The 17,553-nt window shown below is 46.2% G+C and overlaps 1 protein-coding gene across 1 annotated transcript in view; it reads right to left on the bottom strand.

Annotated features, from left to right (window-relative positions):
* Positions 1-17,553, bottom strand: part of DNAI1 (dynein axonemal intermediate chain 1) — a 215,699-nt gene that overhangs the window by 191,632 nt on the left and 6,514 nt on the right. The window contains exons 2-6 of the mRNA XM_019531683.1: positions 9,664-9,738; positions 6,444-6,542; positions 4,942-5,022; positions 2,189-2,315; positions 722-801 (exon numbers count right to left, since the gene is read on the bottom strand). Of these exons, the coding sequence (XP_019387228.1) occupies positions 722-801; positions 2,189-2,315; positions 4,942-5,022; positions 6,444-6,542; positions 9,664-9,738 (462 nt within the window). The remainder of the gene's footprint in view (positions 1-721; positions 802-2,188; positions 2,316-4,941; positions 5,023-6,443; positions 6,543-9,663; positions 9,739-17,553) is intronic.

Here is a 17,553-nt window from a genome sequence, read left to right as displayed (position 1 = left end):
GGCGAACCTCGAGGGCGGCTATAAAGCTACCTCCAATCCCGCCCCACAAGCCGCGCGCTCGCACAGCCCTGCAAAGCCCGCGGCTCCCCTAAGCAGTGCCGGAACCACTAGCCCGGCATTCCGCCACAATTGTCTTATTTTGAACACATGATTTGCTTGTTAGTAAATTGTGGGGTTTCTCCCACATTTTTGTAAGGCTGGCTGGTTCTTTTGTAGGTGCCTAGAAGATCCTTTGTGTTCTTTTTCTATCACAAAGCAATAAGATGTCTTGAAATAGCTCCCTCAGAAGTAGACAAATGAAATAACTGAGTATTGCAATAGTAAAAAAAACAATGGCCTCCAGACTTCTCTCAGCGCTGGTGCAGTGACAAGCAAGCAGCGCAAGGGTCACATGTGCTTTGTATAAAATAAGGCTGCTTCATTACAGCTGACATGCTGCAGACACAGACCGCAGGTCCACCCAGCTGGAGCACTGGGATCAAGACACAGGAAGGCATGCTAAAACCTCTCATCTCCATGGGCAACACTTCCTCATTAAAGAGTGGAGAGGGAGCTGTAGCCACCTTATAGAATCGGCACGAGACATATCTGCTGGGACCACAGAAGTCATGAAGACATCAGCCATGGAGCATCTTCTGGTCGTGATTCTAATGTGCAAACTGGCCTTAGACTCTAATATTTAAAATCAAGCTGACAGTTCACAGGTAGCGGGGGCCATTACCAGTAGATCTTCTTTGCTGCTTTCTTCTATAACCTCTATCTCTTCAATTTCTACCATGGAGGACCCAACAGGGGCCAGTTCTGAAAATAGAAGAGGTAAGTTTATCAGCTCTGGCTGACAGGCTTCTTCTCCTAGGTATCCCATACACTTTCCAACGTTTTCAGCATCAAAACAGACCTACCACACTTATGGTCTGAGGACCCTCCACCCTTTCTACTGAAGAACCTGCACCACTAAGCAGAAAGGCATGCTATTACTGTGGTGCCAGGAGAAGAGCATGCAGAAGCAAGTCATCTAGTGGTTACAGCACTTTGCTGAGAGGGACTTCCTTTTCCCAGCACAGTGCTCTAACCACAATAAGCAACCTTTGTACTTGCTCTTTCTGGCCCAATAACTCTTGCATGCTTGACCAGCAGAAGGAACGGAAGCTGCCCTCTCCCAACCTATTCTATGGGTAGGGCACTATTCAGTAGCTAGGAGGCACAAGATGTGGGTTTGAATTCTTTAAGCTAAAGAATCTGGATCTCCCACTTCAAAGGTAAGTGCTGTAACCACCGAGCTAGCAGTTAGGCACACACCTTCAGTACAGGACTAGCTGACCCAATCTATGGTGAAAATAGGCATCCAATGCACATCCCCAAGTCAGGCACCTCAGCTCCAGAGAGATACTTGCCCCTAGTGTTTCCTGCTGGCCACCTCTAGATTCTCCAAGTCACCCTTTGGAGGCACCTAACACCTCCCATTCTCTGTATAGTGCCCAGGAGCCTAACCCTGCGCAACCCTTCAGATGTTCTTAATTCTCCACACTGACTGACTGTGTAAAAGCTTATGCACCCAATACCAAGTCATCCTCCTGGGGCCATCTGCCTCAGTTTCAAGAACTGCAACACCTAAATTAAGGTACCCAAAGGGCCCATCTGGCTCATACCCACTGATCTCATTTTATGGAGGCATGATCTGAAATAGTGACCTAGCTCACACAAAGTCATAGAGGGTGTTAGCAACATTACTAGAATGAGGCTGCAACAAAGCTGTCTGCCTGCCTAGATTCACATCACAGCTCACAAAGCTCTTGATTTGGGCATGTTAGGGACCCATGGGAAACCCTTATGTTACAGCCCAATCTGCTCTACAGGTTAATTGTGTTCACATGGTTCATGCTTGCCTGAGTGAAGAGGAAGAAATGTGACCACTCTCTCAGAGAACTATGGATGTGTGCAATGCAGTCACTATGCAGGCACAGCAGCACCGAGCTCAGTGGAGGCTGGGCAAAGTAGCCCATCCAGCCTGCAGCACAGGTATACCCACTGCCTGTGGCTATATCCATCCTGGGAAATCCTGCTTAGAAAAATAAAGACTGCTCCATGTTCAGGCCTCTACTTGCTGTGTGCTCATTCACCCATACCCACAATAAATTACATCAATTCTTTGCTTAACAATAGTCCCTGTATCATCTTATAAACCAGCCTGTCATTGTAGCTCTTCTGGCACTCTGTCGTCTGCCTTCATCTGAGTCTAAGGACAACAGGTTTCCATCCAGGGAGAAGTGGATGGCCATCTGGTCCACACTGCTTATCTGTTTGTATGTCCGTTCCTGCAGAAGGAAAACAAAAACTCAAAAGACTCATATTGAGGCAGCCTGATTATTTTAATCAGTACATCACTTTTGCCTTCAGATGATAGAACTGAACAGGTTTATACTGATAACCAGGCTGCCCATTTACCATTCACACCTGTCACACTGCAGTTCCACACCAACAGGAAATGAAATGACTATCTAAGTCTAAAAGCTAGTCAAGGCCACAGATTTACAACATAGGGAGAAAAATCAGGGCTAGTCCAAGAAAGTCTATCCATGTTCAAAAGAAGGGGTTAGGGTTTGATTCAAACCCACTGGGATCAATGGGCTTCTTTCTGCTTACTGAACTAGACATGCAGGCAAGTTATGCTAGGCCCAAGTGCTTCCAGTTTGGTGGAAGCTGGGGACAATATCCTTTTTAGGGCATATTCCATCGCATTTTTCTCTCTCAAACTCAAGCACCTTCAGTGACTTCTATATTAGTTGTATTCAGCGTATAGGGCAGAAGTATCCATACAACTGGCTCCCCCTAAGGTCTGGTGATTAAGCTGAACTCTCTGCTTCCCCTTAGTTGATGTGGCTTTTGGAATCTAAATGGACTCCTTTGTGAGAAATCAGATCAGACTGTAGTCTTTGGCCTGGTGTTGTATTAAGCAGCACTGTCAGGGATAGCAGTTCCCCCAACACCAACCCCAGCATCACACAAAACCAGTAAGAGGTGTAAACCTGGGTCAGGTTTTCCGATCTGTGTGAGGTAAGGGCCCACAAGGGAATGCCTGAACCCAGATGTCCAAATCTAGAGACTATCAAAAGGAACCTCACACCAGCTGACCTCATATCTTTGCATCATTGAAACAGCTAAGTGGCCATGGGTATGTCTATACTGAAGCCCCTGCTGTACTTGTAATGGCATATTCTTGTAGCTAAGCCAAGTATTAGCTAGGGAGTTTGAGTACTGGTAGCAGCATAGCCACGGCAGCATGGAACTCAACATGAGCTGCAAAACCTGCCAGAGAAACAGAGATACTACTTGGGTGACTAGTCCATGCTAAAGCCTGGGCTGCCACAGTTAGGTGTCTACTGGTACCAGAGCCAACTAGCTTAAAGATAGCTTGCAGATGTCCATACTAGACTGCAGACATATCCTTAGACTTAAACCACACAGGGCTTTGTAGATCAAGATCAACACCTTGAGTTGTATGCAAAAGCAATAGGAAGTCACTGCAGACTTCACATAACTTATACAGTACATGCCCTGCAGCAAAATACTGTTGTATTCAGTCCCAACTGTACTCCAGCTTCAAGCCTAGTCTCACAGCTCTGTATGGAGTCCACTGCAGTCACTGAGGCGATCACAGATTCATCAGTAACTCATCACCCTGGGCCACACTGTTCTCTCCATTCACACTGTTCTCTCCATTACACCATAACACTAACAGCGGGGTCAAGGGGACTCACACCAACAGAAAGCAGAAGAGAATGGGACCCCATCTTGGCCTCTTACAGGCCTGATTCTCCTCTTGGCAGTTCCATCTCTTTTCTATTAGGGAGCAGCAGAGGGTCAGACTTTTTTTTTTTTTTTTTTTAAGAAAAATGTTTTGTGTTCCAAGCCAAATGAGCCAAATCAATTCCCAATCCGTGAGTCATTCAAGAACCATATGTGGCCCTACTACTGGCAAACATCCTCTACCCCCACCTGGGGCTTCAGATGTTTCCAAATCATTTTGCAGGCATCCTATGTGCAGGCCCAAGCCCAGAGGCTTGGGGTTCGGATGCTTCTGAGTTTTGTTTGCTCTCAGTCATATGGCCACAGGAGCAAGCTAGGGAGGGAGGACTGTTCTTGAGATTTGTACCTGTTCACAGAGGGGAGGTAGGACTCACCCTACTTAGCACTGCCTTGAGGGCCAGGGACAGTCAACTTCCAGTTACCTAATGGAGTGCAGAGAGTGCTTTATCCATGTGCCCTGAGAGTGCAAACCATCCAAGGAAGGGGTGGAGGAAGCAGGGCCCTGGCTCCACCCTCACCCTGCAGCAGCCCACATTGCTAGCTAGACACATTAAGGGAGCAACCTGCACCAGGGTGATGGACAATGCGCCTGCCCTCTGTACCCTACAACACTGCAGGAGAAGCTGGGCTTCCTGCAGCACACTTCTGCTCAGAGACTCCTCAGGAATCCTTGCCATACACCTTACTCCTGTTAGTGGCCACAACTTGGCCCTTAATTAGCATTGATTGCACCAGACACATTTTGGAACTCTGATGAAATTTCATGATCCTGGATCTTGCTGAGTTATAAATGCCCTAGGGACTGTGTAAAGAATCTTCCCTTCCCCCTGACCGCTATTGAATGGAAGGATTTATCGCCTGAGATTAGCTGCACTAATTATGCTCACTGTCAGCCTTGGCTGAGAAACTGTTTTTAGCTATTTCTGCATGCACAATTATGTTAACATTTATAGATTTTTACCCTTTGCAACAACCCCTGGAGAACTGCTGCAAGGATACATGAAATAAAATAAAGCCTTAAGAAAAGTCATGTTTCCTTGCTATAAATTAAAGCCAAGCACAAAATCAACAAATGGCAGACAAATCTCAGCCCACTCTTATCCAAACTCAAATCTGCTGGTCAACAGCACTTACTTTAAAGCTGTATCTGACGATATTCTGCGGAGCATGAGGGTTATTGGCAGTCAGGATGCGTGTAAACTCCTCTTTTAATTCCTTTGGAATGGAAAAACAGGGTCATCGATACAATCCAGGTCTTAATGCCAGAGTAGATAATATAGAACAGGGGTGTTCAACCCCTGGCCCATGTGCCAGATCTGGCCTGTGGTTTGCATTGCTCCTCTGCTGCCAAATTTCTGGACCCATGGGGGGCCGAGACCCTGCATATTAGTTCAGGCACCTGATCCCAGCTGGTGGGGGTAGCACCAAGCCCCAATCCCAGCACATGATGCCAGTGCCAGGCCCTCAGGGCCCAATCCTGGCATGCAGGGATGGAAGGGGGGCAATGCCAGACCCCTGGGACCCAATCTTGGTGGCAGGGGATGGCACCAGGCCCCCACGGACTGACTAACCGTGATGCACAAGGCAGACAACTGGCAAGATGGGGCCCAAAGGCTCAATCCTGGCACACAGGGCTCCAACCAGCCCACAGACTGGCCCCCTGCCCCTCACCTGGCCCATGCGGCTAGCAGGGTGAGTACTACTAGTACAGAAAGATCAGCATGTTCCTTACTTCTACTGTGTTCAAACTGCAGCAGATACCTTACCCAAAGCTTATGCCACCAACTAAACAACATCAATAGCAAAGTTCCTGCAGAATATAAAATAATATGAAATGTCATGTATGTGATGTGAAACTAGAAGCAATGGTATCAAGTTAAATCCCTGTTTGGCAAACACCACTGGGAGAATGTTTATTCTTCCAGGCATTTCCATTACCTTGAATGGGACTACTCAGATTCTTTCATCGTATTAATACTGTTGGGTACTACTGAGATTGTGACAGCACTTAAAAAGAGGAGGTTTTCTTCACACTGAGGAAGACAGATCCTGGCTTGAAGCATGCACAGTCCCAACACCTGGAGAGCACTAAGCCCTGCAGAGAGTGTTTTCAGTATAGCCATGAGTTATTACAGTGCCATTAATGAGTGGAGGGGTTGGAGGAAACATATATATTTCTTTCACTGAGCATATGGAGCTCCTGGTGCAATACCACATGAGGCAGTGCTGTACCAGGTTTGTAAGGCCTGCCCTCTGCAAGGGGGATGAGGATGGTCTGGAGTCCCTGGCTCTGCAGCTCTGTTAGAGCTATTTTGCCAGGGAATACTCCAGAGCCCTGGGACCCTTCATATACAAGACCCTTGGACTCCTGCTGGTCCCTGGGGTCCTCTGGGTCTGTGTTACAGCTCATGAACTATTCTACAAGGAGTAACATTCTCCCAGGCCTTATCATCGAAGCTGCTTTTAATGTAGTTTGTAGCTCAAGGTAGTGCTGCAGTTTAAACTGCAGATATTGCACAGTGAAAACTAGCTGAAGTGTCTGCTATAGCAGAGACTACCCTAACAGCAGCCATCTAAAAGGACAGCTTTGGGGTTTGGGAAGGTTTTTTGGAAAAAACATGTGCTGTTTTACTCACTGCCTCAGTCAGTTCCAGCTGATCTGGGGGTTTGATTAGAGTTTTCGCTTGTGCCCATTCATCTTGCCCTTCTCCCACTTCAGTGGACGCATCTTCATCCTTGCATGGAAACAATGAACCCATTATGCACTTAAATTATGACAGTTCCTTTCTTTACCAAAGCAGTATTTCTCCAGTCCTAGGTAAGGGCATGAGAAAGTAGCTGTTCCTAATCTGACCTGTCCAAAAGATGCTTTGGCCAGTCTTAGCTAACACAGAGCTGCCTGCCTGGGCTATAAAAGTGCTAGAGAGCTTCAGCCCCATCAAATGAGGTGTGAAGTACTCAGCACTTCCCAGGATCAGGCCCTTCATTACCGTAGAAGCTGGCTGCCCCATCTGAAAAATCATTTATTCCTCTTCTCAAAACAGGAGCAACGTATTTTACCTCACCTTTGTGACTGTAACAAAAATGATCAGGGAGCTGGGAAGCAGGATTGATGAGGAAAGGCTGAAAGAACTAGGGGTATTTAGCCTGGAGAAGAGAAGACTGAGGGGGAGATTTAAGAACAGTCTTCAAATACTTGAAGGGTAATTATAGAGAGGATGGAGATGGACTTTTCTCTGTTTCCTGTATAGGACAGGACTAGAAGCAATGACCTTAACCTGCAGCAGGGTGTTTTTAGGCTGGAGATTAGGAAGAGCTTTTTTACTATGAGGACAGTCAAGCACTGCAGGTTACCTAGAGAAATTGTGGAATCCCCATCCTTGGAAATGATCAAGAACAGGTTAGACAGACATTTGACTGGGATGGTTTGGTCACAGCTGGTCCTGCCTTGAGCAGGCGGCTGGACTAGATGACCTTGTGAGGTCCCTTCCAGCCCTACTTTCATATAATCCTATGATTTAAAGGATGGTAGTTTTAGTTCCCTTGATCCTACTACAACCAACCTCTAAATGAGCCATCATTCACTAGACCAAGCCTGTACAAAGACTTAGTAAAGGACTCACAGTTACTTTGAAATATTGTTGCACAAGCTACAGTACAAATTAGATCTGCTATAAAGATTTAGGTATGATAGTTTTGGCAGAGGAATGTTAAATATTTTCTTGAAAAGGCTAGGAGGTTTCACACTGAAGCAGAAACAAAAATCTAACTGCCACTGCAATACCACACCAAAGCATTTCTTGGCGTAAGGTACCTGATGATGTCATGACACAAGATTATTAATGGAAAAGTGATGGTCGGCTGCAGGCCTGTATTTAAATTCTGATTCATTAGTATATTTGCAGAGCATGGAGTCACTCATTAAAGAGTTTAGCAGCTTGCGGCAACATTTCTCCATCCTATTGAAATGTGTAATGACTTGAAGTTCAAATACATCAACTTTTCCTTTAAATACAGCCTCTTACACGACATATCAGTTAGCCCAGTGATACACAGTCCACAGCACTTGCTCAGGCCAGAGTCTAGGTCTAGCTGAACTGAATGTGCACGTCTGGGTTTTGGTGGAGTACATAAGATGCCCATTACAGAAACACTGCATGATATTCATGATGGAGCTGAAACAAAATCTTCAGGCTCCTTCCCCATCCGACCAAACAGCCAGGAAGAGACTCCACTGGGAAGCAGGAGAACGAGAAGACAACTCCAAGAACCAAAGACAGCCCAAGGTTATTGTCATGCTTTCTGAGTGATGGTGCTCCAGTACAGCTTTGTTATTTATGCAACACTGTAGCAGCACACAACACTATGAAACTAGACAATTCATTCCAATGAGCATGCACCTAAGAGCGCTGTACTGGACAAATGCCAGTTTGACCAGTTTGCATGTTTTAAGTTTCATAACAGGAAAGAAAATAAATAAAGGCAAACAGGAAGAAGGACTAGGATTTCTGTCTCTCAAGAGACTAGGGTAAAAGTAATATCACTAATTGTTGAAGTTTACTCACAGACTGAATCAGGACACTTGGGGGCAATTCTATTATCACCTGTGTGGCTAAACAGCCACGGAAGTAGATTTTTGGCATTATGTGCAGTTTGCAATTCTATTACCTGTGCAGTGTGCATGCACTGAAGACATGACTGAATAATGCCTAATCTCTGGCTAGGTGGCTGACGTACTACTTTGGGTGGCTGGAGAGACACACATTCAAACACATTTGGGAACAGAGGAGCTATAAACCTTGGTCTCCCACTTTCTGGGTGAGTGCCCTAACTGCTCAGCTACCGGGGCTAAAACACAAGGGGGTTGTCCTCTGAGTCCATGTAACGGTTGCTGGTCCTGTTTTTTTGTCCAGCTACAATTTTATGACTTGTGATTGTATACTGACTACCTGCATGTAGTGGTGTACCTCCCAGCCAGCATATGGCTTATTGAGCATGCTCAGTGCACATGCATATGCTACACTCAGAGTAACAGAATTGAAAAGTGTTCCTAAAGTGCCAAAAAAGCTACTTACACAGTTAGTGAACTGTCATTCAGGCACATAAAGAAACAGAATTCTGCCTCAGTAATAGGATTATCACTTACAATTCAGTGCCAATTTAGTGTGATGCCATTTCCATACAGAAGCTGATAACTAGGGTGGCAGTGTTTCACCAGACAAACAACATTCCCTCTTTCAGGAGCTAAAAAGGAATACTGAATGGGATCGAGATATGTCATAAGGCGATGACAAGCTGCTTACTTCCAGCACAAGTGATGAGCCTTGTAAAATGCGCCAGCTGCTGTAATTCACTTAACTCTGCTAAAGTCAGTGGAGCTAGGCTGACTCACGTCAGCTGAGGGCCAGCTCTACACACAGATTAGAAAAAAAGACACCGTCCAAAGCACGTATTTGTCTTTCAGTAAGAAGGGTCAAAACATAACATTGGTCTACCTGTTATGGTTCTGCATTTAACCACAAGAAACAGAGCTCTGCTTTCACACTTCTAATGACAGCATGTACTTTACTCGTAGATCTTGTCTGGAGTCAGTTTGCATTTTTAATCTTGTCAAGCTGTGGTTTCCCTTAAATGGGTTTTAGTTTAAATTTCCATCTTATGCTCTAATTTCCCAATGAAAATTTCCTTTTTAATGGACATCTAGAGCCACTCTCTATTGCTAAATAAATCTGCATGCCGCCAATTAGACAACACACGACCGTGATTCTAATGGAATCGATTTTGGTTCTCACGAATGCACAGAAATACAGCCACCTAGAAAGTTTGGTATTTGGTAACTATAAATGAGCATCTTACCCGTTTTCTCGAGAGGCTTCTAGTGGGCTTTGACTGTTGCAGCTTCCCTCCTGAGGCTTGTTGCTCACTGTGGCTCTGAAACAAGATCATGCAAAGTGAACAAGGTGCTATTTCCAAGGATAACCAGAGCTGAAAAAACAAACTGTGAAGAGCTGGCCAGTGTCCGTAACAATAATAATGGCTGGAGTATCAATAGCTCCGTCAGCCACAGAGGCTGGCATGAGGAAGGCACAGAGCCTTCGACAGTGAACGAGAGATGAGGTAGGACCTGGATAAGCCATGAAAGGCCTTGGAAGGAAGACATGTAGCTTATAATTGATGCAACCAATTGGGAGGCGCCAGCGATGGATGACACAACAGGGCTGGCACAGAAAGTCCTATCTGAAAGATGCTATGCAGAAAGAATCTGCAAGACAGAGGGAAAGCCTAAATGAACAACCTAGACAAAGGTGCTAAGCCAAGATGATGTCCAGGTTGTGCAGTTAAGGGGGTGGACATACAAAGAAGTCACTGCAGGATAGAAAGGGGTGGGACTTCATTGTATACCACCACACTTACACATATTGTGAAGGGAAAGAGCAGGGGGATGTGAAATGCACAGAAGATGAGTACAGGGAGGGATGAGGGGGAAAAGAAGGGAATTCAGGTGGAGTGGGATAGGGTGAATGGAGTGGCTGGAGGACAAGAGCAAACTAGGAGTTTCTGTATCTGGGGCAGAACAGGAGGAGAAGAGAGATGTTGGAGAACAAAGAAGAAGGAAGCCAAGCCACAGGGCAGGGGGAACTCATGTTGGATGTGTCTATTTTCTCTTGGAAGAAATAAACAAGAATCAGTGTGATAAGGAGAAAGGAGCAGAGAGGACCTGGAGGCTTGTGAGGTCTTTTGCCATGGGCATGGGTTTCAGTTAAGCTGGCAACAGGGCTGGGATGATGTAGTTGGGGCTGGTCCTGCTTCAAGCAAGGGGCTGAACTAGATGTGACCTCCTGAGGTCCCTTCAACCCTCCTTGTCCGTGATTCTAGAAGATGTTTCAGGATGGAGATACAGAGGTGAAGGAGGAGAGAAGGACGTTGTAGTGGAAAAGGTCAGCCTGGGCACAGGTTTCCCACCAGAGATTCTCCAAGCATGAGAGCAGGAGCAGAAGGTGCAAATGTTGGAAGCTCAGCAGGACAGACCTTGACATGGAAGAGAGCAGGAATGAAGGGGAATGACTCGTGGAGGAAATTGGCAGCTCCTATTAATGGGAGGAGACAGCACAGAAGAGAAGGCGGAGAGCAGACAACAGATCTCAAAAAGAGACAGCATGGGACTGGGGACTGTTGGGCACTGCTGAAAGAGGACAGGTGTTGGGTTGAAGAGAGGAAGATGCGAGAGGGAGAGTGACAGGTGAAAACCAAGTCAAATGAACAGCCCTTTTGGTGAGCAGCAGAGTTGAGCCAGGCTGAATGAAGGTGTGAGGCTGAGAAAATATGCACCTGGGGGTTTAGATGGGTCATCAAAATAGAAGCTGTCTCTTACGGGTTTCCAGGATAGAGAGAAGTCCCACACAATATATTGGTTCAAATCAGTACGCTGGCAGGGTGAGGGTGAGCCCTGTTCGTTTTCACAATGATCACAATTTTTATTCCTTTAACACGTTAATTAAAACTCCTTACTATGCATAACACTGCTTAGCTTTAAGAAATACCACAAACATTAAAAACACAATAACTACAGATATTAGAAACAATGCTCCAAACACACTTCCTTCCCAAACAATGCTATAAGAATTAGTATTACAGAAACAGATACTCACAGTCCTAGAAGTCCTAGAAACCAAATCCCCAAGGATACTTTCATTCTTTAGTTATGGTTTTAGGGTTGGTCTCAGCAGTGATAGGAACAAGTCCCCTTCCTTCAGTCCCACTCGGGCGCCACGCGGCTTCAGCGTGAACGGGAGGTCTTGTTCACGGAGAGGGCAGTTCAGGTGATCAGTCTGATCTGGCCTGCACTTGCGATTCTTCCTTCGGTATTCTGCAAGTGAGGTTACCTCCAAACTGGGACTGTAGGTTACAGGTTATATACTGGGTGAGTTGCCGCCTTGGGCCCCTCTGACCCAAACCTGTCACTACTCCCAAATTGGGCTCGGACTTTACTCAACAGATTTTTACTGGGTGGTCAGTTTGTTTTCCACAACGGAATTTCTCTGCTGACTATTCAGTTTATCTTAAATTCTTGCTTTCTGGGAAATTTTCCACAACACTGCGGTGACCCATCTTTCCCAACCCCCTTTCCAAAGCTTCCAGGATTCGATCTCTCGGAACGTTTGCCTAAGGGTCGTTTTTCTTGTTCCCAGGTTAACTTGTTAAAGGCCTCTAAAGATAAGATTGAGAACCTAAGACTTTTAAACAAACTTGTTGCAGGGCCAGGCAAAACAAGAAATGGCCTAGACCAGAAGATGAACCTTGCTTTTTGTCTAAACTGGCTAAGGGGCAGTTATTACAAGAATTCAAACTATTACATTCAGTATGACAGAAGCCACCTAGGATGTGTGTGGAAGAATCAGAGAGAGCACCATGAGTCAGGACAGAAAGTGAATAACACAAGGGACCGAAACTAAATGGTAAGTGTAAGTAAGGAGAAGGGAATTATGAAATGATGCCAGGACACCAGACCTGTTATTCCTGCTCTTGCAAAAAATATGCCATTGGATTGTCCATACATGCCATTACAAAGAGAATACTGAAAGGATCTAGTGAAAAATCCAGTTAATGTATCCAGTGGGTGTACTATAAAGAAGGGAACACAGCCAGCCTTGGCAGAAAGAGGACCATAATGCTCCCACCTATTATTTCTGTAGTTCCATTATCTGCCAGGACTTTGCACTAGCAATTTGAAGGACAATATTGTTCAAATGAGGACAAACCTGGTAGCAAAAATTAGTCCAGCCCAGGACTTTCTTCAGCAACTTCCAGTGGTGTTTTCCATTTGCACAAGATACGCCATGAGAGATGACCCACACTAACGTGATGTCAAGGAAGTTTTTTTCAGGAAACGGGCACCTTACAAATATGACTACCGGACAGATCCATGCATTCCTTATGATCAGAACATACAACTAACAATTTTAAGAGCTAATCTTATGTAAAAAACCATTTGGTTTTGACTCCATTGCATGCCCAAGAGTGGAGTTATGAAAGGCTGCAACTTTAACATGCAAATTCATGACTTTGGAATGGCCAAGCTCCCTACTGTTTACACTTATATTAAAATTACTGGGATTTTGTTCTTTGACAATCCCCGGGAACCACTGCCTAACTGTTTATTAGCATGCCTGCCAAATGCTGGCAGGATTCAAATGCCTATCAGTTGCAAATCAGAGCGTGGTAGAATCCTGCAGTTGGAAGGGGCCTCAATGGCCATAGACCAAGCCCCGCTGGATACACTATTCCTAAACTACCCAGACAGAAACCCACTTCGCCTCCTTTTGAAAACCTCCAATAAAGTAGATCTCTCAATCTGCCTTGGAAGCTAGCTCCATTGTTCTGCTGTTTTTTACAGTCAGGAAGAACTTTGCAAGTTTTCTCAGAAAGCCTAGGTAAGAATCCAGTAATATTTTGCACTTCTGTGGCATAGAGCAGTGACCCTTCATCTGAAAACCTCACTGTGGTTCATAAAACATTGACTGAGACTCGCTGCAAGGTAGGAATTATTATTATTTAATGAGAAAAATACAAGGAGGTGAAGAGCTTTTCTACAGGTTTCTACAACACCGTGGGTCAATAGTAGAGCTTAAAAAAAGAACCCAGGAGTCCTGACTCTCCAGTGTTACTCAGACCATGAGACCATGCTGCTGACCTTTACGGTTGCCATCCTTTGGCAGCAGATAATGCAGCAACTGTATTTTAAAAGGAACATATTGAATGTTAATTTAATGCAATTTAAGGAACAAAATTTCAGACAGATTTCCAGCTCACAATTTAATTTAGACCCAATTCAAAACTGAACTGTTAACTTTAAATAGGAAACAAAGCCTCCTTACCATTACCCTCCATAAATGAGTCTATAAAAGCATTTATCTGGCAGTAAAGGCATTGACAAGGCAATTTGAATGTAATTGTTTTTGGCAGTTGTGCATATTTCAATTAGCACAGCATAAAGAGCAATCAGTGAATAAAATGTCTGTAGCTATATTAAAAAACCAAGCATGACACTGAAGAAAAGCAAAAGCCTGCCCCCACCAGAAGCAAAGGGAGCCCGGGCTGTTCCTCACCTCACAGACAGCTGAGCAGCCGAAATGTGGTCCGTGTCGGGAGGCAGGATGATACAGCAGCAGTACTTGTCTGTGAGCCCAGGGAATTTTGCAAATTGTGCAGTGCATATGTCAGCTCTGAGCTTTTTCAGAAGAACCTCACTCAAACATGGTCTGAAGAAACCAATGCTGAGTTATATCCACTCTGGCCAGCTACCATTGTTTCCAGCTTGAGCAAGATCACGCTGAAGCTGAATGAAAGGGCAGCTGAAGCTCATCTAAAAGCTAATATTGTAGATCCATCACAAACTGATTCCACTGGGCATCATGCAATCCCAGTTTCCCTCCCCATCTCCTTATCAGATCGGTGACCTTGGAGAACCAGAAGAGTTACAGAGAGCTTCTCTCTTCTAGGGCATCACAGACAGGTAGAGTAGGGAAGAGTAGAGCGGGAGATGGGTACAGTAGTGCAGAGCTGACAGGTAGATGTTCTGGTACCAAAGTAACTGAAACTTATTCAAGAAACTAGAGGGACCAGAAACGTATCCCATGTTGTCTCCTTATTCTCTATATAAAAAACTGATGGAACTAGCATGGTTCCAGAGAGGAGTTGATATTATAAATGGTTTTGACTCCCTAATTACAAGCCTCCTGAGAGAGGCCCATGACTGAACAGACTGTGGTAGTAGCCTGCAGAGCTGCTTTGCCGCTCAGCTGTAAGTGCTACATGGCTAGAAAGCAGACTTCAGCTTCAAGGCAGTTGGTTCAGTGCTAAATTCATTTTCCAAACCTTAAGATGTAACAAACTAGAGATCTTTACTGAGATCCAATGGGGCTTTGGACTATTAAGAAACCTTCTCAACAAAACTGATAAGGCACCCACTCAGAGCAATGTAATTTTTTTCATTACCTGTGTGACCTGGGTAGTACCTAATTATGTACTCCCCTCTCCAATTAAAGGGAAAGATAACCAAGGCAGGTGTGCTGTGGGGTGAAACTGGTGGTTGCAGTTTTCCTTGTTCCCCTATAGAGCCAAGCCAGGACACTCTGTGAACTTAACTATATACAAATGTATTAATGCAATAAATCATAAGAAGGAATACATACATATTATATACATACACACACACACATATAAATAAAAACACTGAACTATATGCAATACATGTACACTCCTTTACCTCCCCCCACCCCCCACTCAGGATACAGGTAAACCAGAACAAAGGATAAAGATCAGGCAATATTAAACTCTATTGAATTACCAAGTTACAACCATAAAATGCAAATACATAAAATATGAGATGCTGACCCACAAAATATAAAGCACAGGAATACTAAATCCAAATGATTCTTTAAGGGACACCAAGGCCCAGTCTGTCCTGGAGCCGTGACTGCACTCCAGTGCCAGGGAGGAGGAAATCCCCAGTGCTCCTCAGGCCTGCCTCATCCCAGTTGGAACATGCCCGCCCCAGCAAACCTCCACAACACTCCCAGGGGGCCCTCCCTTCAGGGGTCTTCTCTCCAAAGGTTAGTATCACAGGAGGGGGGAAGATCCCTCCTTCCCTGTGGGAATCCCCTGTCCCTGAGTAAGTCACACTCCAGGGTTGAAGTGAGGCGTCTCCTCCTCTGACTGAGGCTCGCTGCCCTCCTGGGCTCTCTGAGCTGTGCCTGCTTGCAGTCCTGTGCGCCGTCGTGAGCACCGAGGGCTCGGCCTTTTGCTCAGGGTTGGAGACCCAAGCCACCTTGTGCGGCACTGGGGTCTCTGTCTGTTCCCAGACACTCCAGGCACAGGCCTGTGTGCTAGGTTCCTGGCCTCATGACAGGGGGGTTGCAAACCCAAGCCCCCCCAAGTGGCTCCCAGGGCCCCAGTCTGTTCCTGGACCCTTCGTGCAGTGCTGCATGCACTGACTACCTGGCCTCATGCCAAGGGTTGGAGACCTGAGCAGCTCCCAAGGTCTGGGTCCCGTTCAGATCCTGTGCACCTGCCGCGCACCACTGCCTGGCCTCATGCCAAGGGTTGGAGACCCAAGCCACCTCCAAGCAGCTCCCCAGGTCCTGGCCCATGCACTGCTCATGCACCAACTGAGCTGGAGACTGGAGCTCTTTAAGCAGCTCCCAGGGTCTCGCTCCGTGCACTGCCTGTACACCGAGTGCCTGGCCTCATGTCAGGGGTTGGAGACCTGAGCTGCCTCATGCAGCTCCCAGGGTCCTGCTCCATGCACCAAGCTGTGCACCGACACTGTGCTCCTCAGTGGCAGGGCTGGGGACACGGCCGCTTGCCACTCCCGTCTGGGAAAGAAGTCTTCAGGCTCTTCAGCACAAGTGTTCCACCCTGCTGGCCAGCTTTTACCAGCTCTTCTTTGCCCATGCTCTTTTCCATCCCTCCTCACAGTTGCCCATGTGCCTGGCATGCTGTTCTTTTATCCCCTCCAGAGGCTCCACCCCCAGATTGCAGATGGACCAATCAGGAAGGGGCGGGGAGGGGAGGGGAAGGGAGTCCCCAACCAGGTCCAGACTCTTTGCCTCGCCCCTGGTAGGGGTGGGGCAAGCCTCTCCCCAGCCATCATCTAATTGGTGAGAATGTCCCACCAATCGCTTGAAGACTTTTTCAAGCCGGCAGCCAGGCTGCTGTTGACAAGCTCGCCACAATTGTTTGAAATACAAAAGCAACACCACAAAGCACCAATGAGTATGATATTGTCCAGGAAAGATGAAATGATGAACAATCCTGCCCTGGCCTTGACAGGAGAAGGAAAGACCCAGGATCCAATCTTGCTAAGGACATAACCAGAGGGACTATTCACATGCATGAATCAGCAACACACTGGAAGACAAGTCTTCGCCACCTCCTGTTTCTAGGATATTTCTATTCTTCTAGGATATGTCAATAAATCACTTGCTTATGCCACAGTAGCACCTAGAAAACCCAGCTGAGATTGGGACCCATTGTATCGGACATTGTACATGCACTAAGACAGTCTCTGCTGCAACGATATTGCAATCTAAACGGACAACACAGATGAAGGGTGGGAAAGGGAAAATGAAAACACCTAAAGGTAAACTTCCATGAGGAATTACATGTATTTTTTTTAAGTGCCATTCTTTATGTGGCAGGCCAGTAGGGGGTGCTCCTGTACTGAGCCACCCACCTCCCTGTGCCCAACCACCTTCCAGGGTCTGAGTGCCTCCCTAGGGGTGCCTCATATCTGGCCAACCCCCTGATTGGAACATACCTGCTAGCCTGGGGGTAACACTGCCACCACCCAGAGTCTGGACTGATCCTAGACCTGTGCCCTCTGGGAAACACAGGCCTATTAGCCCTTGAGGGTACTTGACCCACTGCAAGAACTTGGGGTGCTTCCCTCAGTCTGAAGCACAAACAGTGGTCTTCTTTAGTCAGCTGAACTACAGGGACCTCAAGGCATAATCTAGCCCCTCTCCCAATAAGTCTCCCATGCTAGGTACAAAGAATAATGTTAATGGTTACAAGGACTAGGTTTGGAATAAGGTACAGGATAGAACAATATCAGAGAAATCCCTTAGAACATACAGTGGCATGGTAGCCTTTGATCATGCATCTAAGTTACTGCAAGCTACACATCAAGTTAGATCTCAGGTACCTTACTCACGAGTAGCATCCAGAGGCAGGTGGAGATTCCCT

Source organism: Crocodylus porosus, unplaced genomic scaffold, assembly GCF_001723895.1.
Source record: "Crocodylus porosus isolate Cpor-Errol unplaced genomic scaffold, CroPor_comp1, whole genome shotgun sequence".
Taxonomy (NCBI): Eukaryota; Metazoa; Chordata; order Crocodylia; family Crocodylidae; genus Crocodylus; species Crocodylus porosus.
Note: the sequence above shows the minus strand (reverse complement) of the source record. Positions and strands in the feature narration are given on the sequence as shown.